The following is a 12,500-nucleotide window of genomic DNA, read 5'->3' on the forward strand; positions in this document are numbered from 1 at the left end:
TTCAATAGCTGTTTTTCCTGGCACTGAGTCTTCTGGTGACGTCCTTGCTGATGACAAAGACCTAAGGAAAATTATTTTTTCTTCCTTGCATCTCTTAGGACTAACAATTCCAGGACTTTATGGCTCAGTATCCTGGTGGTGTTTCCTGACTGTCATGCTCTCTTCCAGCTGCTTCTCCACCTGTTTATTAGGTAGCAGTCCCCTGGGTCAAGTGGCAGCCATGACTGGAGTGTGATTGGATTAGGAATGAGGCAGATTTGGATTTACCAGTCTGGGTTTGCCATAGGCCTTTGTTTTAGCAACATGCAAAAAAGCCTGTTATAAGAGGCACTGGTTTGGAGTCACTAGCTAATAGTCATTTAAACTAGATTAGATATTTTAAAAGCAAAGTGGGAAAGCTGGAGAAATAGGTCTAAAGCCATAATTATCCAGGGAGACCTTACATACCCAGATGCTATGGATTGCTAGTGAAGAGTAGGCAGGGCACAGTGCTATGGCTGAGTTTGAGCTGCCTGGTTGTTTGCTTTTTTCCCTTGAAGGTGATCTTTAAAGCAGTATATCTGACCTACACAGGCTTCTTATCTTGCACAGGAGTGGGCGTAAACATCCCATTTTTAGAATCTCTTTTCCTCCCCTTTTAAAATCGCCACCTTCAGACTTAAGCAAGTGCTTAGCTACACCTTTGATCTGTCACTATATCTCTTTCAGGTGGGAGCCTTTACTCCCTGTCCATTTGTAGATCTGCATTGCAAATGTCTTGCAGATTTAAGGAAATCAGCCTTACAAACTGACCTAGAATTGTTCAGCCTGCAAAGCTTCTCAACTGCCACCACCTTGTTTACAGGCATCTCGAGGAAAGAGAGGGAGTATATATATAATTTATACATCATTTTTGTTTGAAACTCTGAGTTTTTGGCCACTGGACCTCTCAAGTCTCATAGCACACCCTTGTGATCACATCCTGTATTGTTTGAGGAAGGAATGGGGTTGGAAAGCAGTTTGTTCTGCTGGTACCTGTGTGTTTGTGATGAGAGATGTGACACAGCACAGTCGGATCATGGGTTGCTGTTTTCCTTGAGCACTGCAGTTAGAGTTGGCAGCAGAATTATGGGAAATACATGGCAGCCTGTTGCTCCCAGGCATCATTCATTCCCTGTGCTCTGTGCAGTGGGCAAATGATGATTAATGCTTTTGTGCTTGCCCCCATGTCAGGAAAAACCATTTGCAGTATTCAGTGTCTTCCTTCTGCTGTGCCATGAAAATGCTGTGAACAAAAAGCCTGGTCTTGTGTGGAGCGGAGCAGCCCGTGCTTGGCTGGGCTCAGCACCACTTCCAGGTGCCCCAGAGAGCTGTCCAGGGTTGATGTGGCAGCTCTGTGCTGGAGATACAGTGCTTATATACTGTACTTTGGACTTTCATCTGACCCTGGACTTTCATCAGCCATTTTGTGCCAAATGGCTGATGTGGTTCAGGACATTCAAGATTAACAAGTCTGTGCCACCTTCTTGGTGACACTGAGCCTTGCTGTATCTGTCTGACCTCTTCTTTCTAGTACAGGAATGCTTTTAAGCAGAGAGCTCAGGCTGTAGAGCCACACATCTCAGAACTGATTTTTCAAGGGTTAGATCTACATGTGCTGCATCATTGGGGGAGAGCAGAAAGCTTCCAGTTACAGTTTGATAATGGCACAAATCACATCTCAAATGCATCAGCGTGAGTAGGGTGAGCAAAGCATTGAAGAAATACTCTCAGCTGTACCTTGAGCATGTTCCCTGGCTGCATTATGGTTTTTCTTTATGGATTGTATTGTCTGGGCTCAAGCTCCCTGCACCCTCAGCTGCAGTCCTGTGATTGTTATTACATACATATACTGAAAAGGTCGGATCTATTCATCAAAAGGCTATTGTGTGATGTGCAAGTGGATGGTCCAGCTTTTTTCCATCTTATAAACAGTCTCAACATTGGAAATTAGTATGGGGACAATCTCAAAAAGAGACTGCTTATCAAAACACTGGTGTGCTCTGTTTTGATCGATGCAGATCAGGCTATTGCAGGCACAAGCTGTTGAAGTAGATGGTGATAGAGAGGGAAAACTGAGTGAAGCAAGGTATAGATGCTATAAATCTTCTGTGGAAGATGACTTTTATCTTTCTAATTACTGTTTGAAAGAGCATGAATTAATTTCTAAAACCTTTGGTGGAAGGTCTCTTTTTTTTAAATTTTTTTTCCCCTTCTCTGCAGTTAAGTACTGTCCTTTGCAGAATGGTTATCATACTCAAAATATAAATTTACCCAACCTTTACTGCATGCTGTGATTGCTGCTGTGTTATCACAGCCTTACAGGTTTGGGTTGCAAGTGATTCAAGTTGTAAGTGACAGCTGCTGGCTGAGCCTTGCTCCTTGTAAATGCTGCTGTTGCTGTCTGGGCTGCCAGGCTGAGGTGAACAGAAATCTTGGAGTGTCCGTGATAGCAAGACTCAAATAATACTGCTTGGAGCACATTCAGCCTGTGAAGAAGCAATTCACAAGCTGCTGATGCCAAGCAATGATGATTTTAGATTTTTCTCCAGAACAGTGTGTCCTGTAACTTTGAGTTGTTTAAATGAAAAAACCTGGCAGAATTTTGTAGACGTGCATTAATGCTGACTTACGTATCTGATAGTGGAGAGAAATATTGCTGCAGTTGAGGAGAGCAAGTCAGCTTCCTCAGGTGCTTCCTTAGCCTTTCTCCTTGGTGGTGGCTGTCTTTTTTTCCTCTCTTTGCCCTTCCTTCCCATGCTCAGACATTCTGAATATGTGAATATACCAATTTATGACTCTCTGCTATTGATTATCGTGATGAATAGCTGAGATGTTGAGCTGTGCTGGGAGAGGTGGAATTATGGCTCTTCATTTGGCAGTCACATCTTTGGCTTTGCTGTCCTTTCATCCTATGCAGTGCATGAATCCAGCAGAAATGACTCCCCAGCTCACTGGTGTTAACTGTAAAGCACTGAAGCACTGATAGACTGGCAGTTTGAATCACAGCTGTTGAGTTGGTGTTCCTTCAACTACAAAGCCTGGTAATTCTCCTGGCCTGTCAGTGCACCAACTGGTGGCAGTTCTTGAAGTTGGATGTGTTGAGTTCAAAATAGATCCTTCTGTGTGCAAAACAGTGTGTGGGAAATCACAAGATCTTCATGGTCACACTTAATGCAGCTCTTCTTTAAATAGGACAATACTGCTGTCCTGTTTCACAATTCACTGCACTTATCATGCATATTTACATGCTTTCATCTTTCACCAACTCTGTTAGGAAAAGCTTTTAACTTCAGATCATCAGTCAGTTCATGCCTTGTGTTGGTCAGGTTGCTGCTCTTAGACTGTGTCTGCTGGAGGAGGGTTTGTATCTGGCTTGAGGTGTTTGTAGCTTTCAGTAGTACCCCAGGAACACTAAAGGTAAACTGGAAAAGGACTCTTGATCATTAGATTATAAAAGTAGTTTTATAACAGAATGCTGGCTGTCTTCACTGTAGTTTCTGTAGTGGGAACCTACAGGAATTTATTTGCAGTGGTGCATTTGACACTTCCTTTGCATAAGAAAAGCTGCTTTGTTTTTGTCAGAGGAGGTGAAGCATTTCTTAGGGAGCTATTAGCTCTCCTCTCCCTCATCTGAAATACTGTATTTTGCTGTCTTGTGAACCTGGAAGACCTTACATGCAAATATATGCAGCCTTTTATAAATCATTGCAGTGGGTGCGTTCTGTGAGGGGGTGCAGGTGAACTTCAGCTCGATGTATTGCACTTCCACATCTGATAAATACATTATGAGGACTTGGAGGGAATACCAGTAAATATGTAGCAGTATTTTTTAACTGGCAGCTCATCTTCATTGGCTCTGAACTGCATCTCTGTATGCTGTCAACAGATCTTGGACTCTCTGCCTCTCATGTTGTCACAAAAGCATCAGTGGCCTGTGTTTGTAATCCTGCTGCACATCTAAAAGCTGACTCTCAGAGCAGAGCTGACAGCTGCTCCATCTGTTGTTGACCTCAGCTGGTTCACACGAGTGCTCTGTGCTCTCCGGCTGATGTGATGTGTGCAATACTGCAGCTTTGCCCGGGGCCTGGGCTGGCACGTTTGGGGAACTGCTCAGGATGATTTCCTGTCTCACTTGTGAGTTGTGCCCGAGCCATGACAGAGCACCTTGATTAGGTTTGCAAGTGCTTGGGCTGCTGTTCAGCAAGGTGCAGTGGTTCCCAGAGCTGTGATTACCTGCAAGTTTCTCAGCTCAGCTGTAGGCATAGAACAGGTCAGGGAGGGCTCTAGAAAAGACAGGAATTTTCTAGGAGGCAGTGTCAGGTGGAATGGCCCTTCTGTCAGGAGAGAGTGACAGTAGTTGGCTGTACAAAGGCAGAGGAAGGTTCTGTTAAGAAGTATGTGCATATAAAATTTAATGCAAAAGCAATCTCAGTTCCCTTCTTAAGAGTGAATTCCCCCCAGCCTGGGAGTTATCCTGTATGTGGATGTGCCAGGCTGGCACTCCTCAGTACAAATCCTTCTGGCCTGGGATTACCTGAGTCCTGCTTTTGACCGCTTGCCTACCCTGCAGACAGGCACCAAAAGAAATTCTCTCATGTTAACAATTGTCTGATGGATTTTTGTGTTCTCTTGATAGCTGCCATTAACCTAGCAAAGCTGAAGCTCTTCAGACATTACTATGTCATGGTAAGTCAAACACCTGCACACATGCATGTGGGGAACTTGGAAGCTGTTCAAAGCTTTTGATGGAATACTTGTTGGAGACTACTGCATCTGGTGCATGTGGTAGAGGCTCTTGGCACTGCTGTGCTTTGGCATCTTGGTCAACTGGCTTGCAATCCTAAAAGCAACTTCCTTTTTTCTCCTAATGGTTGTATCCTTCTGTCTCTCTTTAAATTCCAGCTATTTGTAATGCTTCCTGATTTCCTCTGGAGACAGCTTGAGCTGCCAGTTGAATTGATGGGCTTGAATAACATACTGTAAACTTGCTAAAAATTAAACTTGGGACCAAATGGTGCCTGGAGATGCATGTGTGCAGTTCCTGATTAAGTCAGTGGGAGCCATGAGTACGTTTCCCAGGAGAACACAGGCTTCTTAATGATTTCCAACGGCCTCATTTCAGGCTCTCATAAGTGGCAAGAGTAATAAATTACAGTTGTGATTCTTGAAATTCTATGAAATTGTAATACTTAAAGAATTTCCTGCTGTAACTTGAGTATGTTACCAATAGTTTGAGTTATTGGATGTTCAACAAGCAGGAGAGCCCTCAGCCTATATCTTCCATGTTTATTGAGGAGCATAAGGCTGGTCTGACATAATGAGTTGTCTGGGAATTGCTTGAGCTATTTCTCTGGGGTAAGAAGGTTCTATAAGGACGGTGCTATTGTTCTCATGCTTTCTCCTTTTCCTTCCCAGATTGTGTGTTACATTTACTTCACACGGATCATTGCAATTCTCATAAAGATTGCTGTTCCATTCCAGTGGAAATGGCTGTACCAGGTATTTGCCAGCAAAGGAAAATACATCAATTTCTTGATGTTTTTCTCTATTATTCTTTAAATATAGCTGCACAACAAAATTCCATAAAATGTTCCTCATGTTGTACTAAAACATCTCAAAGCACAGTGCAGTACCCTGCCTCCTCTTGCTTTTATCACTGATGTGCTTAAGGTGAAAGAATATATTCTTGGTTTTATGTTTGTCCAGCAAGGCTGCTGGATTATACATGAGATGTCTGAAAGTAATTGCATTATTGATTTTCAATCTTTCAATTTAAAAATGTCTGAAGGAAATTAATCAAGAACATACAAAGGAGAAAAAATTAGTCTGGTTTGCTCTATGTAATTGAAGCCTGAGGGAGCCAGGGAAATAGGCTTTGCTCTTCCATCTACAGGCTTCTTTTGCCTATGGACTTCTAAATACTTGGTTTCTTAACACATAATCCAAGTGACTGTGCAGGGAGTCCTTGGAATACATTAACTGTTGGAAAAACTAAGCAACGTAGGGATGATTCCTCCCCCCACCATTTAAAAGCCAAGTCTTGCCATAGTTCTTTGAAAGCTCTGGAGAGTTGGATAGAACTGTAACTCTATTTAAAGTGACAGGGAAAACTGAAAGAACAAAGGATTTGACAGCCTTTAGCCTGGGATTAATGACAACCAGACAGGAATTATTTTATTTTTACTGTGGCCCAGGCCTTTTGGCCATTAAACCTTGAACCTTATGAATGAGGAGCAATGTTTTGTGACCACAGAGCATAGCAGGACTGAGCACCTCAATCTCCATCTCATGTTTTCACTTGCAGCTGCTGGATGAAATGGCCACACTGGTGTTCTTTGTCCTCACTGGGTACAAGTTCCGTCCAGCATCAGACAACCCTTACCTACAGCTCTCTCAAGATGATGAGGATGACTTGGAGATGGAAGCTGTGTAAGAACCCCTCTCCCCTTTGATTTACCTCTTCACTTGATTTGAGAAAAGTAGTGTTTAAAGCCAGTTTACTTTAATCTCTCTAAATCCTTCTGTGACAAAGATGAGGATCTGCCCACGTTTAAAGAGGAGGTGTCTGTATTGGTGTGTGTAAAGAGATTTGTGGTGTGCATAGGAGTCTCTGACCTGGATATTGCAGTAGTGTGGAAAAAGCTGGTAAAGCTTTTCATGGGGCAAAAAGATTCCCATGAAAATATGAAGTAAGAAAAATTTTCATTTAGCTCATGGAACATGAATGCGTTTTACATTAATGTTTCATATACTTCACAACAAAAATAACCCACCAATCTGCAGAACATAAATAATAATAAATGTTTTAAAATAATATAATAATAAATAGATTAACAGGGTGTAAAGTCCCTTCTGCCTTGGTGTTCAGCATATAGCTTTGCAAAAATTTATTTTAAGCAACACTGAGCCAAGGAGATGGATTTTTATCAGTATCTTCCCTGGTGGATTCCCTGCTGCGAAACCACGAGGCACCACAAATGCTTCAGGACCTGAGCTAGTCTGGAAAAATTACATAGCAAGGCTCAGGCTAAGTCCCTGTCATTTTCTTTGCAATGGTTTTTTGAGGACTTAAAAAAATGAGTGGCATTTTTGAATGTGTAATTAAAAATGCCCTAAGAAATTCAGCCTGCCAGCAGTGTTGGATACAGCTTTATGTGCCCTGGAGTCTGCTGCCTTAATAGGAGCAGAGCTAACCTAATCCTGTGGTAGTTATAGGTTTGATGCATAATTGCAATTCATGTACAGGCTCAGAAGACTGTTCCTAAGAGTTTTTCCAGTTTGGCAAATCTCCTTTACCTGGGCGAAATAAATCAACACTGTTTTTATTACAGAGGCAAAAAAAGTCCAAATGTGTTTGCTGTCATAGTTAGCTGAAAAATAAATTAATCTTATTTGAAAACTGCTACAAGGAGGTTTGAATCACAGAATCCAGACTGAAATGTCATGTAAGGAGTTTAACTTCTCAGAAATGTGGCTAGTAACAAAGATCTTTTTAAATGCTTAGCTATTTTTGCTTCGGGTCTAGGAAATCTGTCATTTTTGCAAGAGGAATCCAACTAGTGGGTAGTGACCTTAAAATCACTATCACTTACATGTGTTCAAATGGTTTATGTAAGAAACTGGTCTCAGTTTGGAAGCTGTTTGGTAAAAAAGCATTCACATCAGGAAGTCACTGTGTGAACTGGCAGGATTTGTGACTGTACCAAAACAAGCTTTTTTCCTTTTTTGCCTGTTAGAGCGAATTTCAGCTTTGTATTACGTGCTTAATGAATTTTTGCTTGTGGGGGTTTTGCTAGGACTAATAATAGGACACCTTTCAAATACAGTTATTTTAGTCAATTGAGAAGTTGCTAAATTTAGGAGAATCTGCCAAAAATGAACTGGGGAAAGTTTAATGAAGTAATTCAGTGATTTACATCTCATCAGAGTTAGATTTCCTTGTGAGCCTTTTCCTAGTAAGGCATTTTGTTCTTTGCTTTGGGAGTTTCCATTGTTGTGCCTCGTGGGTTGTTCCCCTTAGCCTTGCTTGAATTTTCTGATCTGATTCACTAGAAGTTTTTTTCCATTTGGGTACTTGGCAGGGTATATCTGTGTCTGGTTCTCCCTTCCCCAGCTCCATCAGGAAGGTTATGTTTGTAGATATTTAAAAAACAGAGTTTATACACATTCTGAGACAGGTGAAGCACTGCAATGGATTTGTATGGAATTTCTTGTTGATTTGGTCTTATTGGTCCTGTTTTTGTCTTCATAAATATTAAATGTTTCTGTGGGGGAAAAAGATACCTGGGTTTATTTGAGCAGGTGACTAAGTATCTGTCAGTGTCCTGACTAACCACTGCGTGAGTGTTCTGTCTTTTGTGTGATAAATACCCACTTGTCTTTACAGGCTATGGCAGAAACAAAAAGCCTGCAAACTTCATGGTGTTCTGCTATGTCAATTTTATTGTTATTTTCCTTTTCCAGAGGGTTTTTGTTTAAAATCAGCTTTCTTAAAACAGAACCATTCAGTTCCTTTAGACTCAACGTTTCTATGAGCCAACAGAGGGAAAAGCTGTGAGGTTATCAAGCCTCTTTTCCAGGCTTGCTTGTCTTCCCTGAAAAAAAAAAAAAATAGAACACTTTAGGTGTAGCTCTCTAGTTTGGGTCTGTTTTCATGCATTGCAAATGATACAAATATCAGTCTGACAGTAAATGCAAATATTGTTAAGGACATTGGAAATCTGGAAAGTTTCAAGAAAAATCTGCAATTTAGGTGTCTGCACAGAAGCAACACAAGGTGCAAATCCTCTCTTTGTTAAGTCCTTATAACTCTCAGGAGTAAAATACAAATTAAGAATAGCAAAGATAACTCTGGCTCGGGGAAAGGATCCACAGACTTTGCTGGAATCTCTTCAGTTGTTCCAGGCTCCACAGAAGTTGTCCTGGCAGAGAGGAGAGTGTGACTAAAGCTGAGCTAAGGACCTGTCTGTCCTTTTTCAAGCAGGTTCAATAGCCATTCATCATCAGCAAAGTGGCTTTCTGTGTATTCTGTGCTGGGCAGCCTCTTGAGTTCTGTCAGTATGTGGGCTTGTCTCTGACAGTTTGTTAGATTAAAGTTCCCTGCTTGGAAAGGTGCAGCCACACTTGGCAGAAAGAGCTGTCAGGCTTCCAGTCCTAATGCCATTTCTGGGGCATGAACACAAAAATATGAACAGTGCAGTAGATGAGGTGGGGGTGAGGAAGTGGAAAGGAAGAATTTTTGATTTTTTTTTTTTAATTCCATTAACTTGGTAACCTGACTTAAGCTGCTGGATATCAAAATGCTCTTTAATGGGTCTTGGTTGAGAATGATGTTCAGGCATGCAGGGGAGGTTAAGATATTTCCTCTGGAGGGGGGATTGCTGGAGAAGAAACCATTAATGGTTTTGTTCTCAAGTTGGTAAATCCATCTTACTCATTGTGTGGAGACGTTGCTTCTCCTTAACACCCAAAACAGCCTCAACACAGGGATCTGTTGTGGTAACACTGATCTTTGCTTATGCCGTGGGATCTGGAGTTTCTCTCTGTGTCATGAGGCAGCTTATTCTGTGCTGAGATTTGATGACCTGCTTGGTTGTTTTTCTCTGCTTTCTCTCAGGTTGTGCTTCATGGCAGACTGATTCATGGTGCTCTCTATTAGCAGTGATTTTCTTCACCTAACACATCTTTTGCTTGCAGAGATCAGCTTTTTTGTTCTATGGCTGATCAGTTTTCACTCCAGTTTGCAATAGTTTTATAAGGGCTGGCTGCTGCCAGTATTGCAGTGTTTCTTGTTGGACTATAAAACAAACAAAAAGGAGAAAAGAGAGTTGAAATCCACCACTGTGGAGAACTGGAAATACTTCTGAATGTTTAGCCATTCCTTGATACCTTGGATACAATGCAGGAGAAAAATAAACCCCATGAAATCTTTGCAGCACGTAGCACTGTGTGATGGAGTGCTTGGGGAACTCCTTCTCTGCCTCATTTGTGACAGATATCCCTCTGGCAGGCACAGAAATGCTCTCTGGAGAGGGATGGTTCAGTGAGAAGGATTTGTTGCATTTTAACTGCTGCTGATTTGTGGGCTGGAAATGCAGTTCAGCACACTGCAGGTGAGGAACATTTCCCTGCTGTATTGCAGGTCAGAGCTGAAGTGCTGAGGACAATGAGGATTTCAGTGTGCTTGGTCTTGCTGCTGCTACCCTTATTTTATTGGGCACTAAAATGTGATGACTGGACTGATTTTGAGAGAAGAGGAATTGCCTGTTGTGCCTGAATAATCTGAGAAAAGGAGGGACTTGAGAGCTACTTCATGCACTTGTCAGGAGACAAGAACAGTGTCTTCAGCTCTTCAGATGGGATTTAACCCTCACTCTTGGAGAATCCACACAAATCCCTCCCAGCTATTTGCTGTTACTGAGGGGGGGACACACTAAATGACCTCTCTGGTAGCAAAGGATATGATTTGATCTGCCTGCACTTTCAGTACCTGTCCCATAAACATGGGAAGGGGATCATTCCCTCCTGGCTGTAACCTTGCATTACTTCTGTCACCACCTTGGTGTGCAGGGGCTCTCTGATGGCATTAGAGTGCAGTGCTGGAATCTAGGCTGTGTGCCAGGTGGGATCTTCCCAGCTGTGAGTCAAGTGTTGGTGTCATGCATGTGTGAAACACCTCTTTGTATATCCCAGTGTCTCTGCTGCTGCATTGCTGTGTGAGGTGCTCATTTCTGCTTTGCAGTTCACGGCAATCTTCAGCTCCTCCCTGAGGAATGGATACTTAGCTCCTCATTCTGTAATTATGAAGTTGATTATTTCTGAAGAGTAAACTTGGTAGCTGTCTTGCTGCATCCTCCTATACTTTTCAGACTATTACTTTGATTTGCCAGAATCTTTCTGCATTCTAGTCTTGTTCTCCAGTGTGTAACTCTTAGTGTCTTGTGCAGATTTAATAAGCAAGTTCTCTATTCCATTACCCAGGCAATTACTGAAAATACTGAGTAGAAGTGAACCCAGGACAGGCCTCTCTGGAACCACATTCAATGTTCTTACATTTTTGACAGGAAACCATTAAGTAAATCTCAATGCATACTTTTCCAATTAGTTATCCATCTACTTTGGTTTTTTCTAGCTTGTGTTTCTCCAGATTTTTTCCTATCTGACTGTGGGAAACCTTTGGCAACAGGGAGAACTTAAAAGTTCTGCATGCCTCTGTACTGATTGGTTTGATCTCTTCTAGGAAATGTTTATTGTTTAGTAATTCCATTTTTCTCCTTTAAGCAACCTGCTTACTTTTCTCTGTACTTGCCTTTTTTTACTTTTGTAGGGAAAAAAGTTATTTGATCTGTACTCTTGTTACCCTTTCCTATTAAGTCCAAGCTCATCTAGGCCCACTCTAAAGTGAGAACCAGTGATGATCCCAGTATGGCCACTGCTGGAATGTCACTGAACACAGCAGGCTGAGTAAATTATTTTTCCAGTACATGAACAGAAGCTGGGATCTAACATGGAACTAAGGGAAGGGGACTGTTATCTGAAGATGACTTCTCCTCTTGAGGTGATGCTGTGGAGATGTTGTTAGCAGCTCTGATCAAATAAAGCACTCTGACATGGTAAACAGCAGGTGAAAGTGCTCGCAGACCAACAGGGGCAGCTTTGAACAGGACAGGTCTGTGTGTGCTTCCAGGCATCCCTTAGGAATGCATTGAGCTATTGGCACTCTTACCTTCAGCATCCAAAATAACCTTTGTAGCATGTTTGTGGGGAAAAAAAGTACCTGTATGGAATGAGAATCACACAGTGCAAAAGAATAAAGGAAATGTGTTGTGCATCCAAATTGCCTGTTTGGTGTAGCAGCAGAGAAAAGCTGCTGAGCTGAAGAGCTGTTGGAGGGCCAAGGCAGTTCCAAGAGGAATGGTGCTGGATAAACAGTTCAGCCTGCCTCATATTGAGTGGTATTGTGAGGCTTTGTAGTTCAATGGTCAGATTGCCATGACAAATCCAGACTTGGATGCTATAAAAGGATAACTTCTCCTTTCTGTTTTGTTGCTGCTCATTTTGCTATTAAGAGGAGCTGGTGTGCATTAAGCTAATAAGGTTCATCTGGGGCACTGTCCACTGTGTATTTGTGTAATGTGTTGTACCTATTGAAATGCAGAAAAAGTCACAGAAGTGAGGGTGGTCAGCTGCATAATAAATGGGTTTTTAAGTGAACTGCTCAAATTTAGCAAATCAACACCTGGTTTAACTGTTTTATCACCCCTGTTACCTTTTTTGAAGTATGAGCCAATATTACTTGCTGCTTTAGTTTAGTGATAGATGGAAAGGGCCTTGAGGTGCTCAAGGACATTGGCTGTGCTTCCACCTCCCATCTGTGCTGTGTCAGGGTGGTACAAGAGATCAAACATGGGAACTGCTCAGTGTGGGTAAGGAGATGTGAGAAGTGTTTTTTGATGGGTGTGAGTTGTTGCTGAAATGGA

General features: G+C 42.0%; 1 protein-coding gene across 2 annotated transcripts in view; it reads left to right on the plus strand.

Annotated features, from left to right (window-relative positions):
• GPR107 (G protein-coupled receptor 107) overlaps positions 1-12,500 on the plus strand; it is a gene marked incomplete at its 3' end in the record, with an annotated part of 32,808 nt that overhangs the window by 19,834 nt on the left and 474 nt on the right. Inside the window, exons 16-18 of one of the 2 annotated variants that reach the window (XM_084219834.1) lie at positions 4,658-4,707; positions 5,437-5,520; positions 6,326-6,450. In XM_084219834.1, coding sequence (XP_084075960.1) covers positions 4,658-4,707; positions 5,437-5,520; positions 6,326-6,450 — 259 coding nt within the window. Of the gene's footprint in view, positions 1-4,657; positions 4,708-5,436; positions 5,521-6,325; positions 6,455-12,500 lie in introns of those variants that run through there. The other variant, XM_084219835.1, reaches the window with a different exon arrangement.

Source organism: Fringilla coelebs (genome assembly GCF_963513975.1).
Source record: "Fringilla coelebs genome assembly, chromosome: 21".
Classification (NCBI taxonomy): domain Eukaryota; kingdom Metazoa; phylum Chordata; class Aves; order Passeriformes; family Fringillidae; genus Fringilla; species Fringilla coelebs.